The 18,233-nt window shown below is 46.5% G+C and overlaps 2 protein-coding genes across 5 annotated transcripts in view; both read right to left on the reverse strand.

The window, feature by feature from the left end:
- Positions 1–335: 335 nt before the first annotated feature.
- kbtbd11 (kelch repeat and BTB (POZ) domain containing 11) lies at positions 336–4,934 on the reverse strand. The gene is made up of 2 exons (XM_026151089.1): positions 4,340–4,934; positions 336–3,799 (listed from the first exon to the last, which is right to left on the reverse strand). Exon 2 carries the CDS (start codon positions 3,706–3,708, stop codon positions 1,795–1,797), a length of 1,914 nt encoding a protein of 637 aa, XP_026006874.1. The 5' UTR covers positions 3,709–3,799; positions 4,340–4,934; the 3' UTR covers positions 336–1,794.
- Positions 4,935–6,878: 1,944 nt separating this feature from the next.
- Positions 6,879–18,233, reverse strand: part of arhgef10 (Rho guanine nucleotide exchange factor (GEF) 10) — a 45,030-nt gene continuing 33,675 nt past the window's right edge. For 3 of the 4 annotated variants that reach the window (XM_026151086.1, XM_026151085.1, XM_026151084.1), the window contains 5 exons: positions 17,072–17,214; positions 15,649–15,823; positions 9,255–9,377; positions 7,744–8,238; positions 6,879–7,660 (listed from right to left, as the gene is read on the reverse strand). In XM_026151086.1, coding sequence (XP_026006871.1) covers positions 7,757–8,238; positions 9,255–9,377; positions 15,649–15,823; positions 17,072–17,214 — 923 coding nt within the window. In that variant the 3' untranslated portion in view covers positions 6,879–7,660; positions 7,744–7,756. Of the gene's footprint in view, positions 7,661–7,743; positions 8,239–9,254; positions 9,378–15,648; positions 15,824–17,071; positions 17,215–18,233 lie in introns of those variants that run through there. The other variant, XM_026151087.1, reaches the window with a different exon arrangement.

An 18,233-nucleotide genomic window follows, 5' to 3' on the forward strand; every position in this document is an offset into this window, starting at 1 on the left:
TACATTTATATAAGCCTAAAATAATAACACAGGGTTTCCTGTAAGGCCGGGGTGGGGGTTTTAGATGCGTCCTTGATCCAACACAGCTGATTCAAATGGTTAAATGACCTCCTCAACATATCTTCAAGTTCTCCAGAGGCCTGGTAATGAACTAATCCAATTTGTGTTGACCATGGTTTTATCTAAAACCTGCAGAACTGTTCCCCACCACTGCTCTAAAGGTCATAGATTTGGTGCTATTACAGCAGTGTCCACAAGATGGCAGTGTAGCTCCATGGCAGATTAACCAGAAGGCTGGCGCCCTTCCCCATCACCACAGAAACATAAACACCAGATCAGTTTCAGACATAAAATATTTTATTTGAAGCACTTAGTTCTGATATACATTATCCCACAGCTCGTTTCTCAGCCCACTCCAAATGCCATGAACAGGAAGCCGTTGCCTTGTGTTGCATTAATTCACCGATCATCACAGCAGCAGATTCTAACTACCAAACGCCCCACATAAATTCACAAAATCTACAGGTTCCAGCCGTCCAAATATCAAGACCACATCCATTTTTGTCTGAGTCGCACTGATTGCTCAGAGACACTTCTACAAACATTATCAAAAGCAGTTCGATTTTAGGAATATATCAGCACTGGCTTCCGTACAAAACACCCACTGTGTTACTGAAGCAACCACGAATGCTGTAAAATGTCCAAAAGAAGAGTAGCGTGTGTATTCACGTGCACAGATGCAAGAACAACATGGCTTATTAGCGTTGGTGCAGAATCATCAGGATCTCCTTTTTACTAGACTGACTGAAGGCAATGTAGTGTCAGATCTGACCTTTGACCTGAAAGCTAAGCATGAATTAAAGTAATCAGCTGGCATGTGAATACAAACCTGTAGCAGAGGGTCTTTGTGCACACGGGGAGTAACCTGCATCCTTAAACTTTCCTGAACCTGCCTGTGAGCAGCAAACCACAGGCCTGTGTGCTGTGCAGGAATGCTATTGCTTTAGGTTTTTCCTGTAGTGACAAAAGTAGTGAAATCCTTTAAAAAAAAAAGAAAAACAAAAAAAGAAAAGTTAGTGTGTTGGTTTTAATAGAGCCTGACGGGGTAGTTATCTTTGGCTAAATGTAGAGTATGCACCTTATGCAAAATAGATACATATAATTTATACATATTTGATCATAATGGCTTCAATTTCTGATTTATAAATATAAAGCTTTAGCTTTAGTGTGGCGGGGACCTTATTGGGGTGGTTTCGAAAACTTGGTGTTTGAAGAGAACTACACTTCTTCCAGATTCCACTCACAATAACTACAAACAGCATTACAGCAGAAGCACTCGTTGCATAGAACCTGTGTGTGTCGTTCATAAAGCGCACTAGAACAGCTTCCAGCTTCCATCAATAAAACACTCGCTTATGTTACCAGTCACAGGTCAGCTAGTTAATACAGTAATATCTAAAACTACAAAAAAGTCACCAAACAAAATATTAGCGCACAAATTAATCACTTTCATCGTGTCATTATCTGCAGAAACTAATATCGTTGCATTCGTTCAACATTAAAAAAAAGGTTTGTTTTTAAGGCTCGACCCTGCAGATGCATTACTGCGCCATGCAAATACACACATTCGATTGCAAGCAGGCAATGAGACACTGAGATAGGAAGCTGACATTGAAGAGTGTACATAAGGTCTTCTGCTTATTGCAGGCTTACTATGACACATTTATTGTGTTATTCTCTCTCTCTCTCTCTCTCTCACACACACACACACACACAAACACACGCACAGACACGCTACGCAACTCTTTCAGGCTTTTCGGGCAAAGTGAGAACAAACGGAAAAAGAACGCCTTTCGCCTCCAGAGGTGCCCTCAGCGTCTCCTCAACAAAGTAGGCGTTCTCCTCCTCCACTACAAACTGGAGAGTCTGGCTTTTGTTCACGCAGTAGATGCAGTTCCCGATGACGGCACACCTGAAGGGTAAGTGACTCCCGAGCCTCTGCGACATGCAGTCGTGCCACATTTTCACGATGGTGTTGTACTTGAAGACGTTGATCCCCTGCTCGCGGCTGACGTCAAAGCGGTAGATGAAGCTTTTCAGCGCCACCATGTCGGTGGACTTCTTCCTGCTGTTGTTGTAGGGGCACTCCTGCCACTCGTCTCTCTTAGGGTCGTACTTGAGGAGGCGGTAGAAAAGAGAGCCGCCCGATACGTAAATTTCTCCACTGCAGGTGGTCGCCTCGTGGGCCACTGCAAAGGCTCCCTTGGGCAAGGGGGCTACTGTCGTCCAGCGGTCCATTCGAGGGTCGTACTTTTCCACCGTAAACAAACATTCCCCTCCAATGGCATACAGATAGCCATCCATAGATAGGAGCTTTAGCTGGGCACGGGCCTGGTTCAGAGGTCTGACCTCGGCCCAGCGGTTGGTTATAGGGTTGTAACAGAAGACCTTGTCTGAAACCTTGCCTTTGTCCCCGTAGCCCTTTATTCCCCCGGCCACAAACAGGTAGTTATACATGGTGCAGATCCCACAGCCTTTAGTATTTACGTCCTCGGGCATGGCAGTCAAAGGTCTCCAGTCATTTGCTGTCTCGTTAAAGTGGTAAATCATATGGTTCTCCTCCAAAGACCCCACCGACAAGGGGCTCTGTGGCCGGCTGCCACAGCGACTCGGCGGCCGGCTCCCAACTCTGTCGAACACGTCGTTTATCTCTGCAACCATCAGAGTCTTCCTCCCCTCCATTCTCTTCTTCAGAATCAGATCCCTCTCGGATCCCGTCAAACGCCCGTACGCGGCGGGGTCTTTGAGGACCTGGAGGAAGTTGTCGCTCATGAATCCGTAGGCGGTCTCCTTCAGTTCACTCAGCCGCTGCTTCTTGGCGATGGTGAGGATCTCGTAGCAGTTCTCCGCCGTGATTTGTTCAGACATGGAGTCCATAGCTGCCTGGACGGCACAGGGGATCTGCAGGATTTTAGCCCCCGTGATGACATCGACTACATTGTCTTTGCTAACACTGATGTTTGAAGTGTACACATAGTCTATCAACGTGGACAAAGTCTTATAACTGATACCCTTCACTTTCAGGATGTTGCGTGACAGCCGTGCTTTGAAGTAGTCACTCTTCTCAGCTAGGACAGACCTGTGAGCGTTGATCGTCTGCCCACCTACCTCTATGACTAAGTCGGGCTCACTGTGGGGCTGTGTGTTTCCAGCTTCCTGGCTGCCGTCCCTGTGCGCCAGGATTGATTTTAGAGCCGGCTGATCGGCTTCCTGTTGGGCCTGGCTGGGCAGGTGTATGGAGGAATCTGCACTGTAGGACACTTTAGCTCGGGCGCCGTTGGGGATTTCGCCACCTGCACAGTTTTGCTGCATGCCAGCAATGTGATTGGAGCCAGTGTGAGGTGGGGCTTCTGGACTTTCCTTGTCACCTGAAAGGTAAAACCGATCAGCACTCGAGATGTACGAGCTGCCACCTTTCTGGTTATCAGTGTGGTTATTCTCCATCAGGCTTCCATCCAGCAGGTATTCCTTTTCAAACCCTGGAGGAGGGCTGAAGCCGGGCTCATCTTGCAGGAATCCCTGGATGAACCCTGGACATAAATTCCTGTTTTTGTCAGTAAGCGTGATAAAGTCCGAGTTCGCCGTGTGGAGAATGGCATCAGCCTCCACAGTGACAGCCCCTCCTCCCTGCCTGTGGCCCTCAGTCATCTCAATGTACTCACTGGTGATGGGAGACGGCGTTCTCACTGATCATGCTGAGCGGACGGACAAAGCTGTGAGGGGATTCCTCTCTCTTCACCTACAGTTGGAGAAAACAAAGAGGGAATTCAATCAACATCCAGTGGACTAGAACAAAAAGAACCCGTCTGGAAGCTGCAAAGACTTTCTCGCTCTCTAAGGGGCGCCCTTTCTCTAATATCTTGAAAACATTTGAAGGAAAAAGACTTTTGCTGCCAGTAATGATTTGCCATCACGCACAGCCTTTGAGCAACATCTGCAGCTCAACAAAGAAACACAAGTAATCCCGACATGCAGCTTCTGCAAACTGCCCACTGCAATAATCACCCTGTCCTCTCTATGTGGTAATCTGTACACATGCAGAACGCATGCGCATATGGTGGCACTCCGATGGAATAATGTTTAATAGGAAGGAAAACGTTGATTTTTGGAATTGTGTCCAAAACTCCTGTTTGTTTCCTTCAAGGATAACGTCGCTCGAACGAGCCATAGCTGCTCATTCATTAGAACTGAGTCGGATTTAAAGCGTTTTCGTGTAATTGCAACACAATGTGAAACCAAAGCATGGATTTTTGCGCGTTCTCGGTAAACTGCGACCTACCTTCGTTTTCTGGCTGTGATCAACAGCTCGACACCAGCGCTTTCCCTGCTCGTCCCTGCACAAAGCTCAGTTACGTAAGACAGTCCCGATGAAGCTGCGAGGCTGAGCTACCCGGGACGAGTTCACCTCACGGTCGATTCCGATTCACGGTCACCTTTATTTCTACCTCCGGATACTCCGGGCTGCCGTTTCATCCGCTCATCCTGTAAAATGTGCCGGAGCTCCGCGGCGGAGGCGAGGCAGGGGGACGATCAAACAGTCATCTCAAGTCACACCTCCTTCAGATCAGCCGTGGACGTGTAATTTCCTCCGGTGGAAAGTGCGGAGAGCCGATGCGCGCGTCCAAGCTGGAGCAGAGGACCGCAGTGATAGGCTCCCACCTCCACGAGCACTCCGGATGTTGATTTTTGTTGTCTTTATTTATTTGAGGAACAGCTGGCTGGAGCGAGGTGGTTATTATTGACCCAGACCACGCCCTCATCGGTCGGCGTTAACCCCACACTCAACGGCGCGTGCCTCCATCTGCTGTGCGCGCGCGCTGGACACAGCATTCCTGCACATGATCCGTGTGAGGGGGGACCGCGGGGGGTCAAATATAAGTCCATGTGCATGTAACATCTGTAAGCTCATATAAGCATTACACACACACACACACACACACACACACACACACACACACACACACACACACACACACACACACACACACACACACACACACACACCCCTACTAAAAAGACCGCTTCGGTATAATTCATATGTGATAATACAGAAATAATGAGATCTGCGAAAACTTTGTGACAGTGGGTACAACCTGCAGAGGGTCAGCCGTGACGTCCCCACACTAAGACGTATGGAGGAAAAAGCCCGTAGAGGTCCTGGATGGCTGGGCTCATCCCGGGTAGCCAAAGCATGGCATCATTCCACATCAGAGATGCAGCTCACAGCTGAGCGTCTTTAAAACTAAAACACTGAAAATATATTCAAAGCATTCACCAACCTGTCAACGGAATGACCGCTAACATCAAAAAATGTGAAAACAAATCCAAGAGGCTTTCGCTGCATGAGATACAGTACAGTACAGATTTCTTACACTGTGTTTATGCCACATCTGCCCCGAATCAACAGCACTGGTAATTACCAAAGTCATGTCTCATGTTTCTGTTTGGGCTAATCCACCAGTATGCACAAGCTCTCTAATCAAAATGATATTTTTAATGCTAGAACATAATTATTGCTTTATATTTATTGATAACTACAGTTATTCATTTGCAATCCTGAACAGAAAGATGAATTTCAGCGTTTGAATGTTCAGCTTGATTAATTCCCGACTTCTCATTATGTTCCCACTCAAACCCTGCAGTGTGCACGTGGCAGAACATATACAGGCAGGTGAATGAGCCATGCTCTCTGAGCTCATCTATACAAAATGACAGAGCTCTGTCAGATCAGTTCAGTCCCATTACATTTATGTAACACAGTTTACAACTGATCTCAAGGTGCTTCATACTGCGAGGAAAAGACTCAGAGATAACTGTGTTTGAAGATGTTTCAGTTACAAGCTTTTAACATGGAGAAAGGAGCATTTACTTCTTCCTGAACGGGCTTTTATATTGGTCGCTAAAGCACTGCACTGTTACAGTATTCTTTGAATATCTTCCATCTTTGCTCATATATATATAAAGGTCTTTTTAGTCAAACCGTATAATATTTCATGTTTTTGTTTAAAAGAAGACAGCCTCACAGAGCAGCAGCAGCGTGGGTCTGTGACCTCTCCTCCACGGAGGCTGCATGTCTTAACAACTGACCTTCAGATATAAAAATAGAGGGAAGCCACGGCGAGGGCATCAAACAAATATCAACCCTGTGAGATTAGAGGGCATTCAGCTGGGAGTTTTAATGCCAGATATTTTCAGAACAAAGCCTCGCCGAGGACTGATACAAGCACATGAAATGAGCGTCTCCATGGAAACCTCAGGGTCAGACGGAAAACAAAAGACTTCCCGTTGCAGAGCTGTCAGACAGCCTGATAATTGGGTTACTTACAATGAGATCATCTGTGTTTGACTTCTAGTTAATGCAACATTCTGTAGGTGCAGCATATAAGATACTACCCAGAAAACTCAGATCAGTATTAGCAATCAGGCCGGGCTGCTGAGGATTGTGGGAACATGTCCAAATGTCTATTTTTGTTAGAACTCATAGTGAAACCTGGTTGTGCAATGGTGGACGTGGGCGTTATGAGAGAAAGTGCCTTGACCCTCTCTGCTCCGCAGCAGGAGAAATCCCGGAAGAGCTGCATCAGGCTCAGTTCCTGCCGCCCCTCAGGCACATTGCTAGTCCTGGCATGTACCGATAGCTGCACACAATCACAGCGCAGTGCAAGGTTAGAGTCGAGCACAGAGGCACGCCGACACCCTTTGGCCCTCTGATCGTCTCCGAGTCGTCTCGCACACTGTATGTCTTCACCACCATGTGACCGCCTGTGTGTTAGTGTGCTCCTCTGTAAACCTGAACAAGTGACAAATCTCCACTAAACTTCAAAGGAAAAAAGTTTACTCAATAAAACAACGTTTATAGATTTGTTAATAAACATAATTACATAAAAGGCACGAGAAAAGTATAAATCTTTTATATATATTTTCTTAAAACATTGTTATGCCAGAAAAAAGTGAATTAGGGTAAAAAACAAAAAGAAGAAAATCTGTGGTGTTGGCAGCAAGTCTTTCCTCCCTTTAAGAACAGAAACCTGGCCAGCAGGGATCCTCATCAGGCCTTCACAAACTCTTTATTCATCTGAAGTTTACCTTTTTAAAAATCCCTTTTCTCTGTTAACATAATAGTCTGAGCATCAGAGATGGTACAAGAGGAAATCGTTTCCATAAGGACACACACACACACACACACACACACACACACACACACACACACACACCAGCTCTAACCTTACAACAAACGTTCACGTGACAGCAGATACCTCGCGCGTCTTCAAGCAGTCTGGACCGCCGCTTGTTATCTCCTAATTTCTTTTCAACACTGATTTAAATACTGCAGATCCAGACGTTGGACCTGAAACACTGGAGAGCACTGAAATGTGTTAGCTAGGTTACAGAGCAACGTCCAACACTCGGTAGCAACAGAGACCGTTTCTGTTACAGGTCCGTCCTCAGTACGACCTTCGGTAGCTGTCATTTCCTCCTGGTTTTTCGGATCTTTGTCCCGTTCCAGTTTAAATAAGACACTTAGTTGCTTTGATTGATCCCAAATATTCTGTCAAGTGTTAACAGTAGACCTTGTTGTGTGCAGCACTTCTGGATTCACCTGAGGAAAACAAAAAGGTACATGTAAGGTTTTCTATACTTCATGTAGACATTACCTGCTGATGACTAATGCTAACCTCCCACCTTGGTGCTGGAGTCACATGTTGAGTAAGGGGATCTGCCAGATCATGATGGTAGAGGTGGTGTCCTCATGGCGAGACTGCTTGGTCTTCTTGTTGACCCTGCGGTGTCCCAGACCTCCAGAGACCACCAAGAGAGAGCTGACATCCACCTTACTTGAGCGGCGGCCTCTCTGGTGATGGGCCGGGTCGTGGAGCACATCATAAAGGGCCCCGTCCTCAGGCCCGTGCTCCAACGAACCCTGGGATGGAGCCAGCGAGCCACAGGACGAGGAGGACAGGGAGTCCTGGAGAGCCATGGCAGTGCAGCCCGCCTCTCCCAGCCACACCCCTCGTCCCTGCGAGGGGGTCGGGGCTGAGTCTGATGGAGGCTGGGTGCTCTCTACATCCTTTGACTCTGCAGGCTGCAGTGGGCCTGACGGCTGGTTACACACTGCAGCGGCGGCGGTGAGGAACTTCACCGGTCCGCTGTGAGCATGTAAGGACACCATGCCCCGACCTAAGAACGGGCACGAACATTCAAAGTTAATCTCAGACTTGAACCTGGACATGTTGTTTATCATAGATGCAGGTACACTCCACAGTACACTATGAACCTGAGTGACACCCCGTTCTAAATGTGATGTCAAACCAACCTTTGTAGCTGTAACAGCTTCAACTCTTCTAGGAAGGCTTTCCACAAGGTTGGGGAGTGTTTATGGGATTTTTTAAAATTTCTAATTCATCCCAAAGTCGTTCTATCAGGACCCTGTGTGGGCCCAGTCAAGTTCATCCACACCAAACTCGTCCATGTCTTTATGGACCTCGTTTTGTGCACTGGTGTGCAGTCGTGCCATCCCCAAACTGCTCCCACAAAGTTGGGAGGATGCAGTTGTCCAAAGTGTCTTTGTATGCTGAAGCATTAAGGGTTCCTTTCACTGGATCGAAGGGGCAGAGCCCCACTGCTAGAAACCCCCCCCCCCCCCCCCCCCCCACCAAACTCTACACTTGGCACAGTGCAGTCAGATGAGTACCGTTGCCCTGGCAACCCTCAAACACAGACTCGTCCATTGGATTGTCAGATGGAGAAGCGTGATTCGTCACTTTGAGAAAACGTCTCCTCTGCTCTAGAATCCGGTGCTTTACTCCACTGCATCCGATGCTTTCATTGCGCTTGGTGATGTAAGTCTTGGTCACCATGGAAACACTGTTCCTGAGCTAATATGAAGGCCACATGAACTTCGGAGGTCTGCTATAATCCCACTAACAGCTGACTCTGGAACATTTAGTGGTGAGGAAAGTTCATGACTGGATTATACACCTGTGCCATTGAATTGACTGGAACACCTGAATTCAGTAACTTGAATGGTTGACTGAATCATTTTGGGACTATAGTGTTGGTCTATTACTGCACCTTTAATGTCTCACAGCAGAAATGAGGACAAAAGTTGCACAATGTAACTTTTGTAGTCAGTGCACTACAGGTCCAAACAGCTGCCCACATACACCCACCATGCAGTGATGTTAGAGTGTTACCTGTTACTTTAGGGATGCCCTGCAGCCTGGGGACAGAGAGCGCTACAGTCACTCCCAGGTTGGTCCCTACCAGCAGCAGACCATGACAAACCAGCAGACTGCTCACCGACACTCTCTGGTTCCCTACAGAAAAGGCAGAAACATCAGTTTAGTCACACCTAAATGAATGAATGCTTTCTGGAGTAAAACCACAGATAGGTGTTTATAATGAGACGCAGCTTAGCAAACGCATCCTCCCACACCGAGCGCACAGTCACAGGGTCACTTTACCAGGCTGCATAACAACAAACCACAGTGCAAAGCAGGGAGGGAGGTACGAGGCAAAATCTCTGCAGCCATCATGTTCAACGCTCACTTGTCTCCAGGGCAACGTAGAGAGGAGCCTAAATAAAAGCAGCTCTTTTCAAGTATTTGAACAGAGTAAGTGAACTATTATAGTCGCTTTGAGTCAAACAAACAAACACAAAAGTGTTACGTAACAGAAGGAGTGAGGCGTAATGCAGCAATTAGCGAAGGAGCTCTGCCTCTATTCAGAAAACTTCGGGCGGTTACAATAGAACAATCTGAGCCGACCTTTCCTGCGGTCACAGACATCGCTGTGAGGCCACTTTGCAGGCTAAAAGCTGCGATTGTTCGGTTAACCTTTCAGCAGCAATAAATTCACCGCCTTTGTTAAGTGACTTATTACGTGGAACCTGGAACTCATCTCAGAACATCTCCACTTGGTGCCGTGAATGCAGTCAGACATATTTATCATATTTTTTATGACTGTAATAAGGATCTGGGGTTTTTGTAAAAACACTCTTCCAGTCCTGCTATGTGGGCGGCGAGACTGTCGTGAGTCATTACTGCTGCAACAGCTTGACTTGAATTTCCTCCCTCAAAGTAATCCTCTCGGGCCTTTAGCCAAAATTACTGCCAGTCTATCTGCCTGACCCTCCCCACTAGAGCTGACCCCTCGCATGAGGCGCACGCTCCACGCTGCCACACTTCCCGGAATCCTGCCAGATATGCGGGCAGGTACTGGGCCTGCGTCTTACCACATGTGCTTCTAATGAGAGTCCAGAGTTAGCAGAAGCACGCAGACTGCCGGTTGGGGGTCTTGCTCAACTTCCTTCTTTCATAATATTTGGAGTTCCCCACCCAGAGGGTGAACTAAAATAAACCCGGAGTGAACGGCAACACGACCAGGCTTTGGCCTTCATCCTTCACCAGAGCACTTCTTTGATCGCCACTTAGTCTTGACAACCAGCAGCAGGACGCCGGAGTAAATCCCAAACACTGCAAAAACACCCTGCATCAGCCTTTCAGCCTGGAAAGAACTCCGATCAGCACATTGTGAGTAACAGCAGCGTCAACTTCTTCTATCGCGCACCCTGAAATGCTGAAGGCAGGTTTGGTCTGATTCATACCTGCAGTCATCAGTCTGTAGGTCTGTGATTGTTAGCCAAAGATCTGGAGACATTAATTTTAGACCTGTGGTGAATCTAAACGAGAAGTCATAATTACAGTTTCTCTCTATTGGCAGAGACATTCAAAGGACGTGATGATAGAAAGGCTTAAAAATGGCCACAAAACATTAGCTAGAAGGTAATGTGGGACACACATGTTATCATTTACAGCTTATCAACACAAATAATCCCTTAATTTCAGTGCTAGTCTAGCATCCTGCCAAAGAGAAGAACAGATTAAGACAAGTTATAACAGGAGCTGTTTCATGTTCAGCTGCACAGTTTTCTCCTGTCCACTCGGGCCTTTCAGATCTGAAATGTGCATCTTTATTCAGCAGTTTGTGCAAAACAAACAAAACAAAAAAACAGTGGCACACAAACGAGAAGAACTGAAGGTGTTATTTACCCCCCCCCCCAATGTTTGCCTGCCAATAGGCCACGCATGGCTGCCTATTTAGGTCACCGAACGGCAGACAAAGGCAGGCTAGTCCCTCAGCTCGGCAGCCAGCCAGTCGCCACCATCCTCTGAGACATCATCACAGGCAGCCTGCTCCCATGATGGAGTACCACCCTTTGATACGTTTACTAAAAATATTACTCTCATTTTCACCAAGCACTAACTCCATTCACTCTTCTCACTGGGTTTTTCCATATTTCCTTCACTTTTTTACTTCTCACATTCCAGTTTACTTAAGAGGTGCAGCTCTGCACCGAGCTGCCCGCTCACATGTTTAATCCCGAGCAGATCAGGGAGACATGACAGGCAAAAACAGGTTTTTGTTCATGCAGTGTAGATTTTAGGATTTGACTTCTGTAATGAAAAAAGAAAAAACAGAATTCAGAAAATGTGCAATATAACAAATAATTGCCTCCATGCGAGCGATTAGCTGGGAAATTTTCCTACAGGGAACATTTACATATATCAGAGTTCACGGAACGCTTTGTTTATGAAAATAACAGAAAAAATTGAAATTTTACGGCTGCTGACAGGAAAATTCTGGATTCTGAACCTGACTTCGTCCAATATTCAGACGGTTTTATAGAGAAACTTTATGTCCAGCAGCGTCTCCTCTCATCTGTCTCATTGAAATGAAAATATCCAGAATAAAACTCGAGCAGGCTTCCCAGTGTGGAAACTACCACTACTTACCTTAAATCTCTTTCAGAAACACGAGCTACAGTATACGTTACAGGGAAAATGATGATGCAATTACAGCGCATTAGCCAGACGTGCGTAAAGAGCTCCCGTTCAAAGATGGGACTCAGCAGAATTGCTCCAACATGCTTGAACATGAGGAGAATAACCCCACCTAGAGCAAGTCCTACTTTCAACACTGCTCCTTTGATCGAGTCAGCCCCGATTCCATCTCCACTCCTGCGTTCTGAGCTGCAGAAAAGCCCAAATTGCATTAGGACCTTTCACAGTAAAATGAACTTCCTGCTTTCTGATAAGCTGATATCATTATGATGACTCTGTAAATAAACATTACAGGATGGACAGAATTGCAGCTGAACGAGCGCTCGGTCTAAAAATATCGACGGCCGTCGTGCTGACCGTTCCAAATAGAGTTTGTGCAGAAACGGCACATTTCTTGGTTTCACTCTGTCCTCCAGCAGCAGCCTGCAGGGATAAATGCTGCCACGAAACACAGAGTGGAGTACAGGTGAACTCCTCCGTGTGACTGCTTTATTAAAAGGACGTCGCGACCACACAAGCCGGCAGAGCTCGATTTGAATGCTCGCTGACAGGCCAGAGACTCGGGTTTTTATCAGAGGAAGTCAGCTCTTAATGGCGAGGCCCAGAGGATGAAAGCGCTTATGTGCTGCCGTCTGTCCCACAACCAGCTTCCTCTGTGGTTTCATGGCTTCCATTAGCTAATATGGATAGTGAGGTCCAGAAGCAGGCTGCTTTTATTATTTACATCTGTTAGATAATGAGCACTCCTAACACTGAATGTGAGGGGGGGCTCTCACTCTGATAATGTTATTTGTGATTAGGGATTTCCTTGAGTACACTTTGTTTTTCTAAGTTCAGTGTTTTCAGTGAGCTGCTTTGATTTCTGTCTGAAGTATGATGGAGCAGAAATGCAGTTACGCAGCGCAGCACAGAGTAACTGTGGACGGTGTCACAGCTGCATGTTTCACAGCAGTCACTCACCAACTTTCTCCATCTCAGTTTTTACTCCTTTGATTGGCTTGTTGTGTCATTTGTGTATTTTTCTCTGTGTCACGATTTGTCTTCGTGAAGGTTTCGTGCCAACTTCAGATGTTCTTTGTTATTGCATTTCTGCAGTTTGTTCAACGAGTTTGTTCTTTTGGGCATTTCAGAAATAAAGTTCATCCTTGTATGTGTACCTGCCTCCTGCTGTGTGTGTTCAGGTGCTCACTTTGGCTACAACATAGCATGATCACCTGCTAATCACAGAACACGCCGTCAGTGGAAGAAGAGGTTGGATGCCATCCATCCTTTTCAGGGTCGCTGGAGCCTATCCCAGCTGTCTTAGAGTGAGAGGCGGGGTCCACCCTGGACAGGTCGCCAGTCTGTTGCAGGGCTAACACACAGACCGGAGACAACTAGTCGCACTCACATTCACTCCCAGATTCACACATGTGGGCAATTTAGTGTTTCCAGTTAGCCTAACCCCACCAATTGCACATCTTTGGACTGTGGGAGGAAGCTGCAGGACCCGGGGAGAACCCACGTGAACACGGGGAGAACATGCAAACTCCAAGGTTGGATGCTGTTCAGAGAAATATCACAACATTTTAGCCATGATAGAAAAATCAGGTCCCAGGACTAAACGCACACGGGCTCAGTAACACCACCAATGCTGAAGCTGAGGAGTAAACGCAGACAGGTGGATTCACAAAAACAACACAAAAGGTGGAACATGCAGTTCTAAAAGGAAGCCTGACTGTCAACATTTCTAAAAAACTTTCAGCCCGCGGCTGTCGGTGTTTCTCAGGACAAAGGAGGGAAAAAGTGGCTGAAAACTGTTCTGATTGGACCGGATAAATCCCGACTTCGCAGCCCACAACAACAGCTCCCATCATTCTTTGAGGCTGTGTGTTTTTGGGTCACGCTGACATAATGCAGCAGATTACAAGAGTCGAAGAAGCAGGTCACTGATGACTGCGGCACGCAGAGATGATTTCATCTGACCTCGACATCATCAGCAGCAACGTCTGCCTCAAACACATCTGCAGCAGAACGTCACCGAAGGTAAGGACAGCCTTCGTCAGTCACAAAGCTTCCTTGCTACAGGACACGTACAGTAGACTCACTCAAAGGTGTGTTGGGAGTAATGCAAACTCATTTGTTTCTGTGACACACGCACAATAACTGTAACTCCTGTTTTCTTTGATACAAGTTGCTGAACAAATATTTGCTCTGCTATAAAAACTCTGCGCTCAACTGTGGACAAACTGTGCATGAAGCACGGCTCATTTAGAACCATTAAGACCGCTCAGGTCATCAGCTGCAGGTCTTTGAACTGCACCCAGGATTAGATCTCAGCGTGCCGAGGGAGCTTTCTGTTCTCTGGAACACGCTGCATGTGTCTGCATTCACAAACCTGTGTGTGTATAAAGCTTTCTTTTGGTATTTTTATGGTCTTAAGATATTGTGGCCCTACCTAGGGTTTCATTTTTTATGTTTTATGGGAATCACAATGATAAAGCTGCAGATTCACAGCATGTGAAGGAGTGGTTCAGTCTGCAGTGCTGTGGTGGAACCACACAATAACTCTACCCACTCTTCATGACACTCCCTCATAGTTGCATTTAATCTAAAGTGCAAAGATTTACTCCATCATGTTTCTGTCAAAGCAGCTGCCTTTGATTGTATTTGCCATGGTCATGTTGAAGTTCAAAGTATTCTGATTACTCAGGATTTAGCTGTAAGTTTGAGTTGTGGGGCGAGTCAAAGCAAACTCTTCAGTTCGGGATCAGCAACTGGCTCAAGCAGCAGCTCAGCCACAGATACACCATGTGCTGTATGTAAATGTGACGTCACGATCGTGTGACTTATTAAAAGGATGATCCTTTATTTGTTTTTAAAGCGTTTAGATATGGCCTGGATTTCCTTTTAACACACAAAGCTGCCTTAAAATCAACTTGACAAAGTCCAAAGTGTTTTTATGCGGCACCATGAGCAGACAAACTGAGAGGTTTCTGTTTCCTTGTTTAGACTAAGGAGCTTTTGGAAAAAGGAGTGTCACAAACAGAAGCTGCCTGCAGCGATGTTTGCTAATAAGTGGAAGACACCGAGCGTGGTGATGCGAGGTGACGGGGCATGTATCACAGGCCGCGGCTGCTGGGCTGGAGCAAATATATCTGATGGGATGGTCACAAGATTAGAAATCGGCAGATTTTGTCAGGCAAACTCACATTACCGAGTGATGCTGAACACACGGGGAGCAGTTCTCACTGTGGTAAAGGTGGCGAGCCTGAGAATCACAATCAAACCACGCGGCAAGGCGGGGCTTCTTAAAGTCTCTGAATATAGTACAAAATGTAACATTCACTGGTCACTGCGTAGAAGAAAGCAAAGAAAAGAAGCAGAGCAGCAGTTTAAGCAGCACAGTGTCGCACATTAGCTGCATGCAACATGTGCTGTTCAAGTTTTCATTGGATAGTGACAGATGGAAGAGGAAGGTCCCAGCTAGGTTTTATTGGTGGTCACCAATAAAACCCCAAATAGACTTGAAAAGTTAAAGTTATTAACTTTATATAAGACTTAAATTATTATTTAAAAAACAGTTTAAAGCTGATCCGTGCTCAAGTCGGGGGAATACGAGCCCAAGTTATGCAAAATCATGCAAGATACTGTATCTAAAAATATGCATGAAACAAGTTGAATTTCAAACCTTCCACTGTAATATTTAATAGTCTGTGGGGATTTGAAATGCTTTGCCAGTCTCAAAGTGAAGATTATGTCTTACCTGGAAGTATACTGTGGACAGGTGTGGCGATGTTGATGTCCTGCAGGTGCTCTAGGGTTTCGGTGTGGAAGAGGCGCAGCGTGGAACCAGAGCTGAAGGCAATCCATATGCCCACCCCGGCCACCACCATGTGTGACACCACCATGCCCTCATCTTGGTGGGCCTCTAACTGCCTCTGAAGGAGAAGAAGGTGACACGAGTTCCTCGTTATCTACTGCAAATTTACTGGAACTGAGACCGAGGGGAAGACCTGAAGACCAGGCGTGCATTCGTCGCGTGACGCCATAACTAATTTCAATTAAGCACAGTCTACATGACGTAAAGGCCAAGAAGCTTTTTATGAGAATATATTTCACACGTCTCAGCAGGTCAAAGCTGTTGTTGTTTACAGTGCACAGGCTGTCACATGTTGGCTGCGTGACTATGAAGTGGAGAAAGCAGCACTCAGCCCACAGAAAGTCTGCCTCACACTGGCTGCAGCAGCCCACCCATGCAGAGCTCTGCCTGATTATGCTTCAGGTGCAAAACCAAGGCTCACTACACGCAACAGCACCAGAGAACGATTCGTCCGACACACGAAGGCGCGTTATTATTTGTGCTGTAAATGCTTTCAGTCGCAAACAAATACGTTTCATGCACGTCTGCTTCACTCTGGATCCTTCTTTCAGTTATTGAGCTGAAAAAAAAAATTCGTTTTAAATATTTGCAGAGTCTTTGTGAACAGAGACCAATAAACTAGACCCATTCCACCAGCGTGGATTGCATAATCTCACCGTGTGGGCAGGCTCGTATTTGGCTAAGCAGAGTTCATTCAGTGTTTTAGATAAATGTGGAAATGAGGAAACGTGCAAATAGACTTCTGTGTTTTGATTTGATTAATCTTATATTTATCAGATGATTAAAGTTTTAGAAGCTCAGTGCTTCTGCTGCTCCGTCTGACTTTTAGTTACCTCTGTGGACAAAGTGTAAGTGTGCAGTGAGGAACAGAGAGCCATGCAGGCAGGTGGGCCGACATAATGAGCTTAATGAGGCTAAACTGATTATGAGTGAGTGCATGTCAGAGGAAAGTTACTATTCCTGGATCCGCAGCAGGCGCTTCCATTCCCTGAATCCGACCGGGACACACACGGAGCACCATTCATATTCCCGGACTCGGGAGGGAAAGTACTGGGAACGGTATTAAACATTTAGACATGATGGTTTTTCTTTCATTACTGGCGGGCACAGATACTACTAACTTATTTATTTTCTAGAGACACAGACTCTAAAGAGCGACTCAGATTTCCCACAAACATGACAGAGCGATACGAGGCGGGCTGGGGCAGAGACGCAGACAGGAAGCTTTGTTTCCTCCACACAGAGTCTATCTGCCCGTTTCTGATGGACATGTGTTACTACTGTAAGAGAAGCCTGGGCGACATACCTCTACAGAGTGTGCGTGGGTGCTGATGATGAAGACCTGCCCACCCGATGAGGCCCAGAGGTGCTCCTCCACAGCTAGCATGGCCTTCACAGGGAGCACTCCCAGCTTCAGTAACTTGGGCTTGTCGCTGTTCCACGATCCATCTGTGAGAAGCAACGCAACAGTCAGTTAAACTCACTCCACACAAGCTACGCACAAACGCAGGACGCACACATCCACCGAGGAATATCTAAACATCTGAAGTCGGTTAAACTGCACAACAAGTAAAGTGAAACGACCGACCCGCCTTAAGATTTATTGCAGCTACATTTATTTATTTATCATAGGGACCATAAACCGAGACCTATTCTTCTTTTAGTGGTTAAGAAGAACATTGCACAGTCCATAAACAATCCCATAATAGTGTGTCTGTCTTCATAAATGTCATCTGTAAAGGTCGTCTGCATCTGTAACTGCTCCTGCCGGTAGAGTGGCCATTGATGGTTTCTCCATCCTTCACTATGAATATAGATGGGCTGCGAGCATTAGTCAGAGCTGCGCCGAGTCCCACACACACCTCCTACACACTCTGTTCTACATGTGCACCTACAGCACCAGCTCTGCTGCAGTCAAACACCCCCCGCGGTGGCTTCATAAATCAGCAGCTTGCACTTCTGCAGCGCTTCTGCTTTCATCTAAATTCAAATATTGAACTTGTAAACATGTCTGAGAGTATTTGATGCAAAAGCCTCCGAGTGAACGCGAATCCAGAGAGCCTCCACCAGTCCAGATTCCACATTCCCTCGGCTAATCTAGACCAGGAAGCGACTGAGGCCGCCTCGCCGATATTGTTTGTTTAACAGAAGCACAAAGGCAGCTATTGAAGGGAGAGGGATGGTGTTTCAGAGGCGGTGAGGGTGCCTCAGAAAGACTCAGGAAATAAGGTGATATTCCGCCGAAGGAGCTCGGCGTATGTTACTGTAATAGTCACGCTGTGTAGGTGAGCGTACGAGAGAAAAAAGGCAAAAGAAAAGACAGCAGTGCCAACTTGCAGGCTTATGTAAGTCTTCTCTGCTGCGCGTCTGCCCACAGCTCTTCTTTCTTAAAATGAAGCATTTCCTCATGTTAATGTCAGCTACAACAAAGTGTGCGCACGAGTGCACGCGAGCAAACGCTGAACGCT

This window comes from Astatotilapia calliptera, chromosome 19, assembly GCF_900246225.1.
Source record: "Astatotilapia calliptera chromosome 19, fAstCal1.2, whole genome shotgun sequence".
Classification (NCBI taxonomy): Eukaryota; Metazoa; Chordata; class Actinopteri; order Cichliformes; family Cichlidae; genus Astatotilapia; species Astatotilapia calliptera.